Source organism: Leptopilina heterotoma, unplaced genomic scaffold, assembly GCF_015476425.1.
Source record: "Leptopilina heterotoma isolate Lh14 unplaced genomic scaffold, ASM1547642v1 Lhet_347, whole genome shotgun sequence".
NCBI lineage: Eukaryota > Metazoa > Arthropoda > Insecta > Hymenoptera > Figitidae > Leptopilina > Leptopilina heterotoma.
Window position 1 is genome coordinate 105,463 of NW_025111030.1, and position 21,026 is coordinate 126,488.

General features: G+C 28.0%; 3 protein-coding genes across 3 annotated transcripts; 2 read left to right on the plus strand and 1 right to left on the minus strand.

The window, feature by feature from the left end:
- Positions 1-1,411: 1,411 nt before the first annotated feature.
- On the minus strand, positions 1,412-7,967 carry LOC122505177. Its single transcript, XM_043616658.1, has 3 exons — positions 7,932-7,967; positions 6,688-7,177; positions 1,412-3,699 (listed from the first exon to the last, which is right to left on the minus strand). Exons 1-3 carry the CDS (start codon positions 7,965-7,967, stop codon positions 1,412-1,414), a joined length of 2,814 nt encoding a protein of 937 aa, XP_043472593.1.
- LOC122505178 (SUN domain-containing protein 2-like) lies at positions 7,854-10,076 on the plus strand. The gene is made up of 4 exons (XM_043616659.1): positions 7,854-8,366; positions 8,528-8,752; positions 9,088-9,324; positions 9,574-10,076. The coding sequence occupies exons 1-4, from the start codon at positions 8,222-8,224 to the stop codon at positions 10,074-10,076; spliced, it is 1,110 nt and encodes a 369-aa protein (XP_043472594.1). The 5' UTR covers positions 7,854-8,221.
- An 818-nt stretch (positions 10,077-10,894) lies between these two features.
- Positions 10,895-14,793, plus strand: LOC122505154 (coiled-coil domain-containing protein 136-like). Its single transcript, XM_043616629.1, has 7 exons — positions 10,895-11,138; positions 11,577-11,630; positions 11,795-11,878; positions 12,318-12,406; positions 12,583-12,823; positions 13,154-13,293; positions 13,560-14,793. Exons 1-7 carry the CDS (start codon positions 11,030-11,032, stop codon positions 13,959-13,961), a joined length of 1,119 nt encoding a protein of 372 aa, XP_043472564.1. The 5' UTR covers positions 10,895-11,029; the 3' UTR covers positions 13,962-14,793.
- The last annotated feature ends 6,233 nt before the right edge of the window (positions 14,794-21,026 follow it).

The following is a 21,026-nucleotide window of genomic DNA, read 5'->3' on the forward strand; positions in this document are numbered from 1 at the left end:
GTAGAAATTGAAAATAGGCTTTAATAAATCCCTGAATAGATGCCCCTTCGCAAGTGTGGCGGAAACTATGAAAATTCGTTAGGACCCGTCTAATTGCGTCACGCTTCGAATATCAGGTGATGATGTGGAAAAATAGAGAGGTTCTAACTAGATAGCCTTGTCGATGCCCGAGTAGAATATAAGAATGTGTAAATTTAACTAGAGGCATTCTAGTCAGGGCCTGATTGTAATATTTAATAGGGACATAAATAGATCCTCATCAGCGCCTCTTTTCTAATAAGGCGAATTAGGGAAATATATACACGGGCGTTAATAATGTAGTTGAATCATAAAAAAATTAACTAAATTTTTTGTAGAAGCATGTTTATAAGTAACTTTGAAGAATATGTTTTGATTATTGGAAATAATTTACATTCTTAGCTGTTAATAAAAGAAATAAATTTTTATCTTATTTAAATAATCACTAACGGTAAAAATTTGTAATGATTAAGGGGAAAAATCAAAGTATGGTCAGACAAGTAGTGAATTCAAAGTAAATACTATTATTGAAATTTTTTTATTTAATATGAATTAGTCGCATTTAGTCAGACAATTAGTTAATTAAACATTTATAACAGAAACATTTTTTTAGTTTTTAATAGAAAAATCAATGTATAGTCGGACATACACTGAAAGCAAAATAAAGAGTCAATATCAAGTAATGAAGTATTAATAAATCAAAGTATGGCTAAAAGATATTAAAGTCTACAGAAGTATGTTTTCAGTCTGACCAAGTATGGCTGAAAGATAATACTAGTTGACTGCAATTCTACATCAGCTAACTGCCATACTTTAATTTTTCGTGAAGGCTGCCAAAGTATAGGGAAAGACAAAATTGGGTTTTGCACTAAAATATAAGCATTTTGCAAAATTTTATAGGTTTTTAATATGCCACGTAAGTTTACACAGAATAGGCAAATGATACACCGGTCTCAACAAATTTTTGTGGTTTTTTAATGTAAGTCTCACGAATCTTTAATTTTTCGTGAAGGCTGCCAAGGTATGGCGAAAGGCAAAATTAGGTTTTGCACTAAAATTCGAGCATTTTGCAAAATTATATCGATTTTTATAGTGCCTGGGTAAGTTTACAAAGAATAGGTAAAGGGTAGACCGGTGTCAACTAATTTTTGTGGTTTAAATTGTAAGTCTAGCAAATCTTTCATTTTTCGTGAAGGCTGCTAAGGTATGCCGAAAGGCAAAATTAAGATTTAAAAAAAATGTTGAGCTTTTTTCTTGAAATCTTAAAATTCTAATATTTGAGAGAAGTTACAAACAGAGATATTCTAGCAAGTAATCTAGAAGTGCAACATTATTTTCACTGAGCTTATTATATTTAGACTATGCTCTTTCGACTAGCAAGCATTTTCTTATTTTATTCTTCCTCAACTGTATTTACTGGCTCTGCGGCATATTTTAAATTTGTATCTTTCACTTCTACGAAGAAACAGAGGGATTTCAATGATGTGATATGTATATTTTGGAATTCGTTCAGTATTTGTAAACTGTGAATAAAATTCAATCTTTGTCTAGGTATGCTTAAGTTGGGAAACGTTACTTCGTGAATACATTTTCTTACTACGGCGTAGTGTTCTGCTCGACATCGACACAGTTTTCTGCAATTACAATTCGTGACTCTCACAAACATATTAATTATACCAAATGATATTTCATTATCAATTATAAACTTTACGCATGTTGAGTTAGTAACTTTTGCTCGACGATATATTTCGGACCTATAAACAAAGTTGTTGTGCAGCAATTTTTGAAATACAAAGAATCTTCTGCCAACGATTCTATCATTTTCAAATCCATGCATTATATTATTCGGCACTTGTAATTTTGATAACCCCCCAACAATGAAATATCCATTTCCAATATCACACAATTTCATTTGTTTAGTTGGACTAAGTTGTTTTTTGCAAAACTCGTAGACTTTTGTGCCTTCATTGAGAAAATCTTTGTTTAATGTAAACGTATTTAAGTATAAAGAAAACCCATTATAAATTTGTAGTTCTGCATTCTTGCTGCTATGAACTAATTTTTTCAGTTTCCCATTTATATCTTCAAATGTGAAGCAGGAATATTGCCAAAGTGGACCCAATTTCTCAACCACTTCTGGTAGATGGAGAAGTAAATGCACGTTACACGACATATTTCGAAGACCATAAAGCGTCTGAAACGTTGACACAAATTCTTGAATTAATCTTTTTGCTTCGCCTATCATCTGTATTGATACGCTTTGTTGGCAAAGAATATGTATAGCTCCAACTAATAATTGAAAGTTTTGAAAGTATTCTTCTTTCATTACATCTTTCAAAATAATAAGAGAGAAGTAAAAAAAGAAATTTTTCAATTCCGACGCTTTCCAATATTTGACGTGCTTCTTAATTGAACGTGGTCTTCTTTGGACAAATCCTGGTGGATGAATATTTTTTAAGCGTTCATCAATGACATCAACTAAATGATAAAGTGAAAAAGGCATGTTGGCAAATTCTGGAAAAAACCATAACTTCAGAAGAGCCTTCATTATTCCTTCAAAAACGCAGTGCATAGCATCGATCGCAGTTGTTTGAATCCATTTGTATACCAGCAATGATAAAATTGTTGGTCCTTTAACACCACAAATAGGTTTATTTGTAACTGTTTCTGCTTGTTCCAAAGTTTCTTCTTCTGTACGCATAGCCATATTTCTTTTGTAAGGGTAAACTTGTGTATTATTAACTCTTTTTCCTTCCTGCTTGCATTTGGGACATCCACATTTGCCATTATACTGCATCATATTTAGAAATTTTGCTTTCGCTGGTAGATCACAAGTACCGCAGATGATTATTCCTTTAACATTAACAAGTTCTTCCTGACCAAATAATTTAAAATCTACTCCGGTTTTGATTTCCATTAACTCATCATAGAGTGGCAGCAGAAACATATTAGCTGAGGGCTTTTCTTCTCCAAACCACATTGCAGCTAATATTAGGTTTTCCTTTTTGAATCGTTCGGAATATGGAAGTTCATTGATGACCAAATAAAACGGCCAGAAAGAAAATTTCGATTTGTTGAAAACTTGTACTCCATCAGTATACCAGGTAAATGATATATTGTTTGCGTCAGATAATAATTCCCCTGGTTCATTTAATTCATGATAAATAGATCCGTCGTATATGTCTTCAATGTTGTCTGGGAATAATTTTACTCTATTATGCCGATAATTTAATTTTTCTTTGAAACCATTTCTTGCATACATGGCGCGTAGTTGAGATATCACAGATATAGTCATAAAATAATTAGATTTCCCAACTGACCCACATATGGCACACTGTGAATTTTTATCATCTAAATTATTAAGACAGTCAGTGCAATAAAAATGCCTGTTGATTGGACTTTTTAATTCCTCGAAATAATTTTTGAATGTGTATAAAGATTGAACGCAGTGATTTGGCTCTGGACAGTGTAAATGAATCAATTGTAAAATGGATGCTAAAAGTACACCAGTAATTGTATGTCGAAGCGTCAGAGAAAGAATACTTAAAAGGCTCTCTGACAAAGTAAGTGGACATCCTTGAAAAAGTGGTGGATCTTCATTTATAGGTTCATTTTGCTCGTCTCCGGAGTCATCGGTATTAGTTCCACTTGAAAATTCGTCGGATAAAGCATCGGAAAAATCTAAAATTTAAAAATATATATTATACTATTTAATTAAAATCACAATATTATAAACGCCTTTAATAAGAATAATTACAAATAAGTAAACTTTGTATTCAGAATTTTTATCGATTTTTTACGAAATTTTAGTTGGTAATAATAGATTTTAGTACAAAATTCGTTCGGAAAAATTGTCGAAAATTTTCTGAAAAAATGATACATCAAACATTAGGTGTAAAATTTTTATCAAATTTCCAGTGGAATTTCTAAAAAATTTATTTTATCTTTCAAAAAACGTGCGGAATTAGTACAGATATTTGAACCTGAATTTAACAAAATTTAACTGAATTCTAAAGAATTTTGTCCGAATCATTTTTACCTAGGATTAATATTAACAGGGTTGCCACACTTTTCCTCATTTCAAATTCCCTGACTTTTGCAAGTTTTTCAGATTAAAAAACGAAATTTTTCCAGGTTTTTAAAACTAAATTTATATTTTATCAAATTGAATAAGTCCCTGATTTCCAGACATTTCGTTTTTAAATGAATATTCAATAATTATTATTTTTCTATAGAAATTAAAATTTTCAAAAATTTTTAATTCAATAACATAAAAGAATATTTATTATAAAACATGAAGATATCATTCTTCATGTTCTATAATAATTAAAACTTGATACTATCATTATTTTATATTATAGAAAATATTGTTAAACTGTAATTTCTTTAAAATTATTTTCATTTCAATTCAATTATTCATTTTTAGAATTTTTAACTAAAATTCTTCTTTAAATCAATTTTCTTAAATTAACTTTTGAGAAAGTTCTTTGCGAATTTTCAAATCCTTTTGTTTACAATTTAATTTTACCTAATTTCGATTATTCTGGCATTCTTCAGAATAATCTTCAGAATAATCTTCAGAATAATTTCAATTAAATAAAATAGAAATTAAAAACTTCCAATAATTAAAAAAATATTCTAATATAAACTGTTTGAGAAAAATTAATTCTAAATTTCCTTAAAAATCTTGTCAAGAATTTAATTATTTTTATAGATAATAAAATTATTCGTAGGAATTCAATTATTCTCCAAAATTTTGATTAAACTTCTTCAAAATAATTCAATTATTTTTTAAAATTGACAAAATTCTTCGCCAGAATTCCACTATTTTCAAAATTGATAAAATTCTCCGCAAGAATTCAATTATTTTCAAAATTGATAAAATTCTCCACAAGAATTCAATTATTTTCAAAATTGATAAAATTCTCCACAAGAATTCAATTACTTTCAATATTAATTTTTACGTAATTTTGAAAATTCTGAAATTTTTCAATTATATATATATATTATAAAATAAAAACTCGAAAAATTAAAGAAAAATTCAATTAAACTTTTTAAAAAAAAAGAATTCTACAGATTTGATAATTAAAAGTTTGAAAAGTTCAATTTTTCGAAGATTTTCATTTGAAACCTTTTCAAAATCCAATTATTTTTATAAATTTACTCTATATTGCTTTCAATATATTCAATAATAATCTAAAATTTTAACTGAAATTCTTTTTTAAATCAATATTTACTAGAAAAATCCACGAGAATTCAATTATTTAAATACAAAAATAAATATTTTATTAAATAATTGAATGTTTTTTGAAATTGAATTTTCATAAAGTATTTTAACAACAAATTTTTAAATAATTGAATTCTTTTGACAAATTTTAATAAAATTTGTGTCCATTTTTCGAGAAATTTGATAAAAATATTTAAAATAATTGAAATTCTGCCAAGAATTTTATTAAAATTTTTGAAAATAATTGAATTTCGGAAAAAAATTTGTAAAGATTATTGAAATTTTGACGAGAATTTTTGTAAATTGTTAAACACAATTAAATTTTTGCGAAGAATTATATTACTTTTGAAAATAATTGAATTCTTGAGACGAATTTTATTAAAATATTCTTCTTAAATAATTGAATTCTTTTATGAAATTTTATTGAAATGGTAGACATTGGAAATAACTTAATTTTGACAAATATTTGAAATTATTAAAATTTCTACGAAGAATTTTATTTAAATTATTTTTTTTTTAAATTGTGTTGTTTCGAAGAATTTCATTAAAATTGTTTTAAATAATTAAATTTTTTGAAGAAATTTAATTAAAACTGTATAGAAAATAATTTCGAGGAATTCTATTAAAATTGTATTAAAAATAATTTAAATTCAACATTGAGTTTTATTATTTATAAAAATAATTGAATCCCTGTAAAAAATTGTATTATCTATAAAAATAATTAAATGTTTGCGTGGAATTTCATTAAGATTTTTTAAATGATTGAATTCATTTAGAAAATTTTATTAAATTAGTAAATTTATTAAAAATAATTGAATTGAGGGAAATTTTTGAAAATAATCGACATTTTATCACGAATTTTATTAAAATTGTTGAAAATAATTGAATTTCTAAGAAGAATTTTACTACTTTTGAAAATAATTGAATTTCTGCAATTATTTATAATTGCTTCAAAATCCAATTTGTTTTAGTGTTTTTAATTAAAAATTTTCTATAAATCCATTATTTTTAATAATCAATTGAAAATATATATTAAAAAATTTAAATAAATTTCAGAAGAATTGTAATAATTGAAATTTTTTCAAAAACCGACGTTCATTAAGACGATTTCTAATTAAATTCATTCACAATTGAAATTTTACAAAATTTAAAATTCAAACCTTTGAAATTCATTTATACTTACGAAAATTGTAAACGCAACTCTTTTTAAATTTAATTAATTTTGAAATATTTATGTAAAATTAGATTTCAAGAATAAACTTTAGAAAATAACAAATTTTCCAGGAATTCGATAAAGATTCCCTGACTTTTCCAAGTTTTTTCAAGGTTTATAAAATTCCCTGATATTTCCAGGTTTCCAGGTTGCGTGGCAACCCTGATTAACTATTAAGCAATTAACTAAATAGTTTGTTAAATGTTCATTAAAAATGCGTTATCATTACCTTCATCAATTGACACGTTGGAAATGTCAGATTCTGATCCAGATGAATCAGAAGAAGTTTCATTAAGTGAAGAAACAAATGAACTGTCAGAAGAATCACCATTATTAAAGTTTATCAATGAACCATTGGAAACACCACTACTGCTGTCATCATCATTATTAATGTCAACATCACCATTAACCTCGCCATGATCATCATCATCATCGTCATCATTATCGATTTCGTCGTCATCGTCATCATCATCGATTTCGTCATCATCGTCATCATCATCATCATCGATTTCGTCATCATCGATTTCATCGTCATCTTCATTATCGTTATCATTATTATTGTTGTTGCCATCACCATTGTCGCCACCATTAACTGCATCATCGTGATTATTATCATCTTCATCATCACCATTATCAATCATAGAATTACTACTTGCTGCAGCATTTCCAGGGCCAATCTCATTATCATCTTCACTTGTATCCACGTTTACATTTTCCAACTAATAATACATTTAAACTTATTTAATTATTTTACTTTTTCAATTTTTATTTGCTTATTCATTACTTTTCTTAATTATTTATTCATAATAAAATTTTTAAAAAATATTTATATTTATATCTATATAACTTTTTTGTAATTTTGACAGTAGTAATTTGACCGACCAACTTCAAAAACTTATTTAATTATATTTTTGATTTTTCTACAATGTAATTATTAAAAAACAATAATTCAACTACTTTAATTAAGAATAAATTATATTTTATACACTAAAAAAATGTTTTGATTCAATTAAATGGTTTAATTTTCTATTATCCATTAAATATTTATTTAAACTAAGAAAATATTTAATACACATAATTATTTTAATTTATAGTATCAAATAAATAGTTATTTGTATAAAATGCGAATTACTTAAATTAATAAATAAAATAATTGGATCTAATAAATATTGCTATGAATCAATTAAAAAAATAAAAATTATTTCAATCAAATAAACTTTTTTCAATGTATATATTTTTTTCTAATTATTATTTTATTTTTTCTAGTAATTTAATTATTATTATTCATTTATTATTTTAGATTAAAATTAATTAATGTAAAGAAAAAATATTAACATATAATTACACTTCTTGTAGCAATTTTAAAAATTATTTATATAAATATTTTTTCAAACTCACAGAATTTAAAGAATCAACAGAGTCACTTGAACTTTCTCTTTCTAAAGATGCTATTATTTTGTTTTGATGACTTACAGAGTATTCTTCGAGGTTTCTGTATCGTCGCCGCATTATTAATAAAAATAATTAATTCTACAAAAAACGGTAAAAAATTGATTTTTGCAATTGAAAAATATCATAACCGCTTTTCAAATTGAGAAAATTTGAAATAAAACATTCATTTTTTTTCTTCTATTGCAAATATCGTGTTATTTGATGAGCTAATTTCAAATGACATTCTTTTTTTATCCTACGGCTAAATTCGCGTTGTTATTAATGTCATTGAAATTTTGCCAATTTGCTTAAGTTCTTCGTTATAATATAAAATGTTTCTTCTTGTGAAGTGGGATGAACATAATTCTGTGACGGTTTTAAAGGAAACCGAAGAACAGAAATCGAAGGAAATTGGCGATTCAATCACGGTTTTTTACGGAAAAGAACCTTATAAAGGAGTAATAATATCTCGGAGTGGTTAGTATAAACATTGAATAAAAATTTTTGTAGACAGTAATAATTATAATAATGAAGACAAAGAAACATTTTTTTAAGCAGTTAAAATTTTTATGTATTTATCTACAATTAAAGTTATATAAATTATATAAAATTTTACAATTTTAACCTCAAATTTTCAGAGAATGAAGCGTTTTTGAAAACACTAACAGTGAGCAATGAGGGGGAAATTTTGATGGATCAAAAAAAGGAGTTGAGTACATCATTACTATCAAAACGAAAGACCAGTAAATCAGTTGATAAGAAACTCCAAATGCTGAGGAGTAAAAATGATGCAACAATAAATTCAAAAATTAAAGATTTATCAAAAAACATCAGTCAAAATCCAAAAACGAATGACGTGAAAGGTACTACAATTTCATTAAAATAATTAAAATTTTTAATTTTAAATATATAAATAATAAATTAATACAAATAATTAATTTGTAAATAAATAATATTGAACTAATAAAATTTAAAAATATAATAATAAATAAAGTAATAAAATAATAATAAATTAACACATTTCAAAAATATAAATATAAATAAAGTAATAAAATAAGAATAATAAATTAATACAATTTTAAAATATACATAAAGTAATAAAATAATAAGAATAAATTAATAAATTTTAAAAATATAATAATAAATAAAGTAATAAAATAAGAAGAATAAATTAATCAAATTTAAAAATATAATATAGGTGAATCGAAAAATGAGCAGCAAATAGGCGCGAAGAATCAACCAAAAATAATATCAGAAGAAGGAGTTTCTTCAAAAATAAAAATCGTGAAACCCGTATGTCAAGAGAAGAATATGGACAATACGTCAAAAGAAGAAAATGCAGCAGCGCTAAAATTAAAACAGACGATGAGAGCAAAAACGAATAAATTATTCGAAAAGCATTTGCTAACTAATAGGGATCTTCAGTGCAATTTAGGTAGTAATTAATTGTTTTTAAATTAATAAAATTTATAAATATAATAATAAATAAAGTAATAAAATTTTTTTTTTAATAAATTAATAAGATTTAAAAATATAATAATAAATGAAGTAATAAAATAAGAATAATAAATTAGTAAAATTTATAATATAATAATAAATAAATTAATAAAATTTAAAAATATAATAATAAATAAAGTAATAAAATAAGAATAATAAATTAATAAAATTTAAAAATATAATATAGGTGAATCGAAAAATGAGAAGCAAATAGGCGCGAAGAATCAACCAAAAGTAATATCAGAAGAAGGAGATTCTTCAAAAATAAAAATCGTGAAACCCGTAAGTCAAGAAATACCAAAAGAGAAAAAAAACAACAAATTGGAAAAATTGGTAAAAACTGGTGATACAGAAAATAGGAATAAACAAATCGAGAAAAAAAATAGTAAAAAAACACAAAAAGAACAACAAGAACAGCATAAAATTTCAAAAGAGAATAAAAACAGCGAATTGGAAAAATTGATAAGAACTGGTAATGCAGAAAATAGAAATAAAGAAATCGAGAAAATAAATAATAAAAAAACACAAAAAGAACAACAAGAACAGCAAGAAATGTTAAAAGAAATCGAGAAAAAAAATAATAAAAAAACACAAAAAGAACAACAAGAACAGCAAGAAATGTTAAAAGAAATTGAGAAAAAAATAATAAAAAAACACAAAAAGAACAACAAGAACAGCAAGAAATGTTAAAAAAAATGGAGAAAATAAATAATAAAAAAACACAAAAAGAACAACAAGAACAGCAAGAAATGTTAAAAGAAATCGAGAAAAAAAATAATAAAAAAACACAAAAAGAACAACAAGAACAGCAAGAAATGTTAAAAGAAATTGAGAAAAAAAATAATAAAACATCACAAAAACAACAACAACAAGAACAGCAAGAAATGTTAAAAGAAATTGAGAAAAAAAATAATAAAAAAACACACAAAGAAGAACAAGAACAGCAAGAAATGTTAAAAGAAATTGAGAAAAAAAATAATAAAAAAACACAAAAAGAACAACAAGAACAGCAAGAAATGTTAAAAAAAATGGAGAAAATAAATAATAAAAAAACACAAAAGAACAACAAGAACAGCAAGAAATGTTAAAAGAAATCGAGAAAAAAAATAATAAAAAAACACAAAAAGAACAACAAGAACAGCAAGAAATGTTAAAAGAAATTGAGAAAAAAAAAATAAAACATCACAAAAACAACAACAACAAGAACAGCAAGAAATGTTAAAAGAAATTGAGAAAAAAAATAATAAAAAAACACACAAAGAAGAACAAGAACAGCAAGAAATGTTAAAAGAAATTGAGAAAAAAAATAAAAAAACACAAAAAGAAGAACAAAAACAGCAAGAAATGTTTAAAAAAATAGAGAAAAAAAATAATAAAACATCACAAAAACAACAACAACAACAGCAAGAAATGTTAAAAGAAAAAAAAAATAATAATAAAACAACACAAAAACAACAACAAAAACAGCAAGAAATGTTAAAAAAAAAAATAATAATAATAATAAAACAGCACAAAAAGAAAGAAAAAGCTGCAAATCAGAAAAATTTATTAAGAATGATGCATCAGAAAATGAAGAGAACAATGAAATTGACAAAAATAATGAAAAAGAGGAAAAAATTCAGAAACTAAATAGTTTTCAATCGATGCCTTCTACCTCCTTCTCAGATGGTATTACTGATAACTTAAAACCTACATCCAAAGAGAATATTCAGAAAAGGTTAAGGAATGAGGAGTACCAAGAGCAACCTTCAGGTATAAAAAAAATATTTTAATTGGTTAAATTTATATCCTCAAATCTTTAGAAATGCAAATTCTACAATTCTTAAAATTTTCCTGTTGTTTTATTTTATTTTTTTATCATAATTTATGATATTAATGTAAAATAAATAAACAATCGAGGGAAGTAAAAGTCAATTTGTTAGCTTTTAATACATTTTTAAACATATTCAACAATATAAATAGGATATAAAAAATTATTTGACAAATAGATTATAGTTTTCTTAAAGTTAACCGTTTTTTCTTCAAATAAGGTAGGAATTCTGTGAAACTAAAAAATTCTTGAGATTAATTTCTTAATTTTTTCTATTAATTTTTTGAATAATTTGAAATATTAAAAAAAAAGAATTTAACGTTTCTAATGTTAATTATATTATTTTTTTGACATGTATATATTACTATTATTTTTTACAGCTAAGAAGGCAAAGGTTGATGATGACCATGAGATTGGAGCTTTGAATGCTTCAGGTATATTTTTTAAATAAATAAATAAAATAAAAAATAATTTGGTAATTTTGCGAATTTGTTTCTAAAATATGTTTTACATGTTCTTTCTTCATTTAAGCCCAAAAATAGTCTCCATTCCAAAATAAAAGTAATTATGTAATACAAAAATTATATTTTTCTTTTAGACCAAGAGGAAATACAAATCACAATCGATCAACATATTCCAACATCTGATAATCATAGCTTAGAATTAATATTTGAAGATTTAGGTAAAATTATATTAAATATTATATTTGTTAAACCTGTGCAAAAATCTCGAAAAGCCGAGCCGAGCCGTACTTTTTTCGAGCCGAGTCCGAGCCGGCTGGATGTATCGTTTACTCGAAATTTTCAAGGACTCGAGCGATTTCGAGTAATCGAAAAATTCAAGTACTGCGGTCAATTCGAGTACTCGATTAAATTCGAGCACTCGAGTGAATTCGAGTACTCGATTAGATTCAAGCTTTTAAATTACAAAAAAAATATTAATAAGTACAAAATTTCGAATTTATGCGGTATATTGAATCAATAAACTAAATAAGTATTAAAACAGTATTTTAATTTTCTCTAGAACTCGAGCTTCGAGCTTCGTGCTTTTTGGACAGCTCTAATATTTGTGAAGTTATGTTTATATTTATTACAAGAATTAATTTTCTTCTTAATTTAAAGAAATAGATTCAAAGACAATCACATTTTTTGAAAGATTAACTGAATGGATGAGGAATAAGGCGAATCAACCAATCATCAAAAAAATAAATGTACTTTTATTATATTATATAATTTTATTATACAATTTTAACTTTACTTTTAATAAGCAGAAATTACGATTTAGCCTAAGATTTATAGAAATTAGAAACTTATTAATTTTTTTAATACAATATCTATCATCAGATAGCCTACTTAATTAAAAATATTTTTTTAAACTCTTTCTCAGGAAAAGGAACGTCCAGTTGACGATACCCAGTCAAAGACACAACTTAAAAAAGGATTGCCGGTATATGTCTCAACATCTAAATTGATAATTATGCAACGCTTGAGAAACAAACCAAATGATTTGGCACGAGCTCTTCTAATAGAGTTGGTTGGCGACGAAAATTTAAAAGAAATGTGTGCAAAGGGAAGAAGAAAGAGAGGAAGGCCGGCAGTTCCTGCAGATATTAGAGAAGCTATTCTTTGTAAGTAAAAAATAAAAACAATAAAGCAAACTTCCTTATGAAGTATTTCATGATTTTTTAGAAATATAAAATTTTAAATATATGTACCATCTAAATAATTCAATACAAATATCTATTCGTGAAAATAAAAATTTAACGAAATATTAATTTTATAATTTGGAAATTTCTCTAATTTAATATTCTGTTAATTAAAATTTGTAATAAATACAAATTCATTGAAATTCAACTTTTCTTACATAAAAATTTTGTTTAATATAAATTCAATAAGTTAATTTATATTCGATTAGTTACACGAAAATTCTGTAAAATGAAAATACTATTCTTTCATAGATTACGTACAACGGAAGAAAAGCAAAAACACGGATGATTTTAAAGAAAAACATTTAACTAAGTTAATAAACAATACGTGTGGGACTTTGCGTCACCCTAGATGTACTTCGGAGGAGGAAAATGACAAGGCTTTAACTATGGTAAGCTTTAGCAAGGATGAATCCAACCTATAAACGAAAGTATTTCAGTTTGAAATGTTTGGTATAGTCACTTGTTAGTTATTTGAAATATCTTACATTAAGATTTCTGTATATATTTTCCAGAGAAAAAAATTTAGGGTTAACTAAGGGGCTTTATACATAAATAACTTTCTGTATTTTATATTTTAGTAACTTTTACAACTCTGGCGTACTAATTATTATTATTATTATTTATTTATTTATTAAATTCTTTTCAATTTTTGCAGCGCAAGAACAACAAGAACGGGAAAGAGAAAAAAGATGAAATGGATGAAGAAGAAAATGATTTAGAAGAGAGTAATTGCGAGGACAAGAACGGGGAAGAGAAAAAAGATGAAATGGATGAAGAAGAAAATGATTTAGAAGAGAGTAATTGCGAGGACAAGAACGAGGAAGAGAAAAAAGATGAAATGGATGAAGAAGAAAATGATTTAGAAGAGAGTAATTGCGAGGACAAAAACGGTGAAGAGAAAAAAGATGAAATGGATGAAGAAGAAAATGATTTAGAAGAGAGTAATTGCGAGGATGTAACAGACGAAGAGGAGAATGATGAAATAGAGGACAATGAGGAATATTTTAGCGAAGATGACAAGGGTGAAACGGAAAGTGATGCAGAAGGAACAGATTGAAAGAGATTTTTATTTTGCGTTTAAATTTAATTTCTTATTTTGAATAATTCCGTTTATTTAAATAATTCCGTTAAGGTTTTGCGTTCGAATTTTGAAATTTTTGAGAGAGCAAAGCCATATTTTAAAAATATCTCCTTCATTTTGGCATCCCGAGTCGAAATTTAAGCCCTACTTTAAGCCTGAATTTTCAGGGTTTGTTGACTTTTAGGAGTAGTAAAGGAGGTTCTAACTTCAATGCAATTAGGCCTTACTTTGAGTCCAAAAATCAGCTGAAATTTGCCAATCTTCCATTTGGAGAACTAAAGGAGGGCCTAATTCGAAGAAACCTATACCTTACTTTATAAACCTCGTAGACCCTACTTTCATACTCCTAGACCCTACAATTAGAAAAAGAAAAACTTGAAGATTTGCTCAGATTCAATTGAAGCACTTGGGATGAGTAAAAGTGGAATTTTATGTGTTTCATAGCGTCTATATACAGTTCGTATAGACGCTATAAAGCACATCAGCATTTGTCAATTAGGAGTACTTTTTGCATTTTCAGTGTTTCAAGCAATGCATTAAGAAAATAATTTAAAATTATACTTCAGAATGTAGGGTCTAGGAGTATGAAAGTAAGGTATACGAAATTCGAACTAGACCCTCCTTTAGTTCTCCAAATGAAAGATTGGCGAATTTCAGGTTGGATTTTGTATTTTTATTTTGCTGACTTCGGGACTCAAAGTAGGGCCTAATTGCATTGAAATTAGAACCTCCTTTACTACTACTAATAGTCAACAAACCCTGAAAATTCAGGCTTAAAGTAGGTCTTAAATTTCGACTCGGGATGCCTTTATTTTTGCTTATTTAAATTTCTGTTTAAAATAAAAATTTATATATTATAGTTATAATTTATAATATAATAAAATTAATAAAAAATACATTTTTCCTTTTGTCAATACTTTGTTTGCTATATCCCATAGTCCAACCTTTAAAAATTTTAACATACACTCAATATGATTAAACCATAGGCTTTTACACATGACTGAAATTTTGATTATTTTTACCATAAAAAACTGATTTGCCATACTTTTATTTTCACGCGGAAAAATTGAAAGTAAAATGAAAAATTGTGGAAAAATTTTAACTAGCTTCTTCACATACTTTTCCAGACTTTGAAAAATACGAAAAAATTAAAAGTAAAACGAAAAATTTCCAAAAAGCTGATTCTAACTTCTCCCCATACTTTCTAAGACTTTGGAAAAAAGGAAAAATTTGAAAATAAAACCGATTTGCCTGAGCCCATACTTTCTAAGCTTTTGACATTATTCTTTGCTGTACTCGAACAATGGGATTTGCTCATTAGCCATTGTTTGTCAGCTTTAAGAAGTTTGGCAGTTGGCTGATGTAGAATTGCAGTCAACTTGTATTATCTTTCAACCATACTTGGTCAGTCTGAAAACATACTTCTCTAGACTTTAATATCTTTTAGCCATACTTTCATTTTCACGCGGGAAATTTCTCGGAAACCTAGGGTGATGGAACAATTCTGATTACGGATTCGTGTTCAGCATCATAAAATCTAGAAGAATCACTCTATGCGATCCCAGAAATAATAAAAAAGTGAAATTCTGTTGCACTGTGTATTTGGTTGTGTATATCCTCTGTTGGTTAGGGTCTTTGCATTGCATCCGTCAAACCCGGGTTCAATTCCCAGTCCTCTCGAATTTAACAATTTAATAATATAATAAACCTATTTGCAGCAAGTTTGACGTAAGCTTGCAATCTTGTCACAATTTAACAATAAAATCTTTATTTTCATTTCCAGAAACTTTTTCCTATCATAAATGTTTATAATTTTTTTATTCATGTTTATTTGATTTTTGGATAAATTTGCTTTTAACTACGATATTTTGAAATAATCCGTGTAGAAATTTCCACATTTCGTCCAAGATACTTATCTGGCCCTGATCGGATTTTCCAAATCGGGCCCCAGCTTATAAAATCTTATGGCACAGACTGCCCAGGTGCGAATTTAGGTTGGCCGCCAGAGTTTGAAGGTTGGCCCAAGGTTGGCCTAACTTTGGCAAGCAAAGTTTTGGTTGCCAGAGTTTGCCCAACTTTGGCAAGTACTTGTGCCCACAGTTGGCCCGACTTTGCAAGCCAAACATTAAATGCAGAGTTTAACCAACCGTCGGGCCAACTTTGGCGACAAAGGTTGGCACAACTTATCCAAACGTAGTTTAAAAGACTTTCAGTTTCGGTTGGCCGAACTCTGGGCCACGGTTGGCCCAACGGTTGGCAAAACTATGTGAAACACAGTTTAATTGACTTACATTATTTTGGTTGGCCGAACTCTGGGCCATGGTTGGCCCGACGGTTGGCAATACTATGTGAAACGCAGTTTAATTGACTTAAACTTTCTTGGTTGGCCGAACTCTGGGCAACGGTTGGCCCAACGGTTGGCAAAACTCTAGAAACGCAGTTTAAATGACTTAAACTTTCTTGGTTGGCCGAACTCTGGGCCACGGTTGGCCCAACGGTTGGCAAAACTCTGTGAAACGCAGTTTAATTGACTTAAACTTTCTTGGTTGGCCGAACTCTGGGCAACGGTTGGCCCAACGGTTGGCAAAACTCTAGAAACGCAGTTTAAATGACTTAAACTTTCTTGGTTGGCCGAACTCTGGGCCACGGTTGGCCCAACGGTTGGCAAAACTATGTGAAACGCAGTTTGATTGACTTAAACTTTCTTGGTTGGCCGAACTCTGGGCCACGGTTGGCCCAACGGTTGGCAAAACTCTAGAAACGCAGTTTAATTGACTTGATTTTTCTTGGTTGGCCGAACTCTGGGCCACGGTTGGCCCAACGGTTGGCAAAACTTTGTCAAATGCGGTTTAAATGACTTAAACTTTCTTGGTTGACCGAACTCTGGGACACGGTTGGCCCGACTGTTGCAGCTTAAATATACATTTTGCGTTATGCACTCCCATGTGAGCGTAGCGTAGTGGTCAGTGTATTGTAAGTTGGGCCAACTTCCTTATGAGTTGTCGGGCCAACCATCGTCGCCATTAGACGGTCGCCGTTATCATCTGTATGGTTGGCCCAACCTCTGGCACGAGAAGTTGGACCGACTTTGTAAAAGTTGGCCCAACTATGGGCCGACCAAAAAATCGCACCTGGGTGGGACCAGAAGTTGTGGGGAAAAACAAGAGAATTACCGGGAACTGAATAAAAAATATGTAATAAAATATGTAATATTCGCTATCTCGTGCAAAGTAGGGGAGCGTGGGGTAATGGGAGCTTTTAAATTTCACGTACACTGTAAAAAAAGGGAGTTAAATTTTAACTCCACCAGGAGGTCTATAAAAGTCGCACCCATTGGGGAGTTAATGCGAGGGAAGTTAAATAAAGAGAGTTAAAATTTCACACCCAAATGCTAACTCCCCAAGGAAAAAATAACTCGCGCGGGTGTTGAATGAAGGGAGTTAGAAATTAACTCTCTTTTGGAGTTGATTTTTAACTCGAAAAATTTAACTCCCAACTCCCGAGTCCGTTAAGGGTTCATACTACTTTGTCATCTTCAAAAAAGCAAAATTTTTTTTATTACGGATTTCGAAAGCAAAATATGTCAAAAATGTGGTGTAAAATTTTTAGAAAGATCCCTGCACTCAAAATATATTTTTGTCAATGCTATTTGAGCGCGTACACAGCTACGTAAGTATACAACACAAAGTTTAAACGCGTTTTTCTCAAAACCACATTTTTCCATGCTGCGGGATGTTTTTCTCGGAAACTACTAAACCGATTCTAAAAATTTTTTTACGAAAATCTTCGTCACATGGGTGGGTATCGCCGGAACTAGAATTATTTAAAAGAATTAATTTTTACTATTTTTTTAAACCGAAAAACTGCCAAAAAAAACCTTAATTTTCGAAAAAAAAATTTTTAATTGCCGCCATTTTATTATTTTTGCATAAAAATTAAAAATTCTAGTTCGAGCGATAGTTACAGTCCTACTGAAGATAAAGCAACTTGAATTTTGTGTTTTAGATTTTTCTAACCTGAGAAATCAATCCCGCAGTTGGCATCGGTATTTTTAGCAGGTCTAAAATTATAGTTAAATCTTAAATAAACAAATAATATTTTTTTAATAAAAAAAGGTTTTTTATAAAGTGAAAGAGTGTATTTATTGAACTAAAAAAAATGCAGATTAATATAATCCATAGGAATCGTAAAAAGAAATTCTAGAAAATAGCTTCATTTTCAAGCGTGTGAAGTGGTATGAATCCTTAACTCCCTAAATTTTTTACAGTGTACTTAAAAGCCTTCAAATTCGCTGCAATGTTTAGAAAATCTTCTACAACCTTTGTTTATATCATTCCAAAACAAACGATCACATTCTTGACAAATTTTTAGTAAAAACAAGGGAAAATGTATTTTTTGAGTTTTCGTTGTAAAATGCAAAATATTTCTAAACATCACCATAAGTAGTTCAAATCGTATTATTTAGATCTGTTTTTTTATTATATTATAGGTGAATATGTGTGGATATGTATACTTGTATAAAAATCGAGATAATAATAAAATTTGTTTATGTTTTTATTTTTTTATTCAAATTTTGTGCTGTAAAAATTCTGTGGGGTAATGGGAGAATTAGTGTCAGCCCAAAGAATTTTCATTACTATGTTACGCCTTTCGTTATTTCTTTGAAAATTGTAAAAGATATCACTTTATGAACAAACTTTTAATTAAAAAATAATTTTTGGTGGAAAAAATGAAAAATTTAATTTTTTTTCAAAAATTTTGTATTCAATTATAATTTAGGAAAAAATTTATTCTAAGTCTAAAGTTTTGGCTTTTTTGTAAGTATTAACACTTTTTTCTATTAGAAAACAAAAAATATTCCTAAAAACTAAAAAAATTTTAAGTTTCAAGTGAAAGCTCCCAATACCCCACAAATTGGGTGATGGCAAAAAATGTACTTTTTTATGAAAATTTTTTTTTTTACAATTTACTTTCTCTTTTTAAGTTTTTAATTAAACATAATTAAAGATGAATAACGAAATGAGTAGAAAATGACGAAAACCATGTATTATTCTGCCGTCCAAAGGAAAAAGATATACATAAGCGACATTTTTGAAAAAATTGAGTTTTTGGTATCATTGGATTCATAAAAAAGCTGCATTTAACTGTGTAAAAAAGAATTAAAAAATTTAATTATTTATTGCAAAAAAAGATTGTTTAAAAATGACAAAAATGGAAAAAGTGACGAAATACAGAGTTAAAAGATACATAAAACACTTTGTGCAACACCTGTAAGGAAAGTAATACTTTGCATGCCTGTAAAGTAGGCGCAAAACAGTACTTTGCTGCACTAGTGCGGCAAAGTGCTTATTTTGCTGCACTAGTGCGGCAAAGTGCTCACTTTGCTGCACTAGTGCGGCAAAGTTCTTAAACTTTTGGGGTTTTTTGGTGATATACATAGGTATTTGTTTTCTATTTGTAGAATACCTGTTTTTTACAGTAATATACGCGTAGAAAACCACGTATATTACGTGCGGTAACATACGTTTCAAACCCTGTTAAACAGTACGTATGTTGGCGTCAACTAGCTTTTTTTAAACAGCTTTTTTTATCAAAACCAAAAGGTGTTGCACAAAGTACTGTGTGCAACACGTACGAAAGAAGATTTTCCGACTTCGTGCAAATTGCTGCCCTCGCTTCGCTCGGGACAGCAAACTTTGCACTCGTCGGAAAACAGCTTCTTTCTGTACTTGTTGTACAATATACTATTGTGGGTTCATATTTCGGTAAACGACGCTGCATACGTCACCAACTTACAGGACAAAATGATACACAAAGTCGCGCTTATGTATCTTTTTACTCGGTAAAGGAGCCTGAGAGTGAGCTGACTTTACAGACTAAAAGAAGCGACTGTCTTTCGATTGTCTTTATGTATCTTTTTCCTCTGTAAAATGGTCTGACAGTGAGTCGAGTTTACAGAAGAAGAAAAGCGATAATTTTACTACACAGGCTTAGTTCTTTTACTAAGCCTTTTTTTATGTCGCTTATGTATCTTTTTCCTCTGGACGGCATCGCTCAGCTCGAGTAAGTTTACCGAGAAATAAACATAAGCGACTTTGTGCTTTTATTCGTCTGTATTTATCACTACTAGAAACCCGTATGTCCATTTTACAACAGAAATTGTTTAAAAAATTAATTTTTGTTTACATAATGAGAAGCAGAATATTTTTTTATTAAATATTGATCAAAAATTTTTTTAAAAAAGTTAATTTGAATTATAGTTCCGGAGGCAAAAAGTTTTCTTTGATTTTCTCGGATTGATGGTAATGTCGCTTATGTATCTTTTTCTTTTGGACGGCAGTATTGTAAAGATAAGTTGGTTTTTTTAATAATTTTCCTTAAGGGGCTCCAATTCCCCCACGCTCCCCTAAGTAACCTTCATTATTTATATTGTCACACAATACAAAGTTAACCTCAAAACTTAAAATTTTAATTAATTAATTCTTTGATTATAATGAAACATTAATAATATATTAATGCAATATAAAATTATTATTATTATTATTATTATTACTATTTGTAATTGTAATGTGTACCCTCTGAGCAAAAGGATATCCCAGGGATATCCTAGAGATATCTCGCGGGATATTTGTGATATCTCAGAGATATCCCTGGGATATCCAAATTTCCATCCCATGGGAGACTCGCGCGGGATATCCAAATATTCTCCACACGGGATATGCCACGTGAGAAATATAGTAATATGTTGAGAAATAATTAGAGCTTTAAAGAGTTGAAAAACCATTATTAAATTATATCCAGAATGAGGAAAAAATTATTTCAAAAATAAAAGATTATTTGACTATAATATCAAAGTTATTTTTTTGTGATTTAATAAACATTAGTTGAATTCAAGTAAGATTATATGAGTACATACTTATAAAATTTTATTTCTTCTTGTTTAAAGGGGAAAATATACTGGATTTTCAGTAATTAATCTAGTAATTTATGCAGTATTTGTTTAGAATGTAGTTAGAATAAATATATGAATAATTTAATATA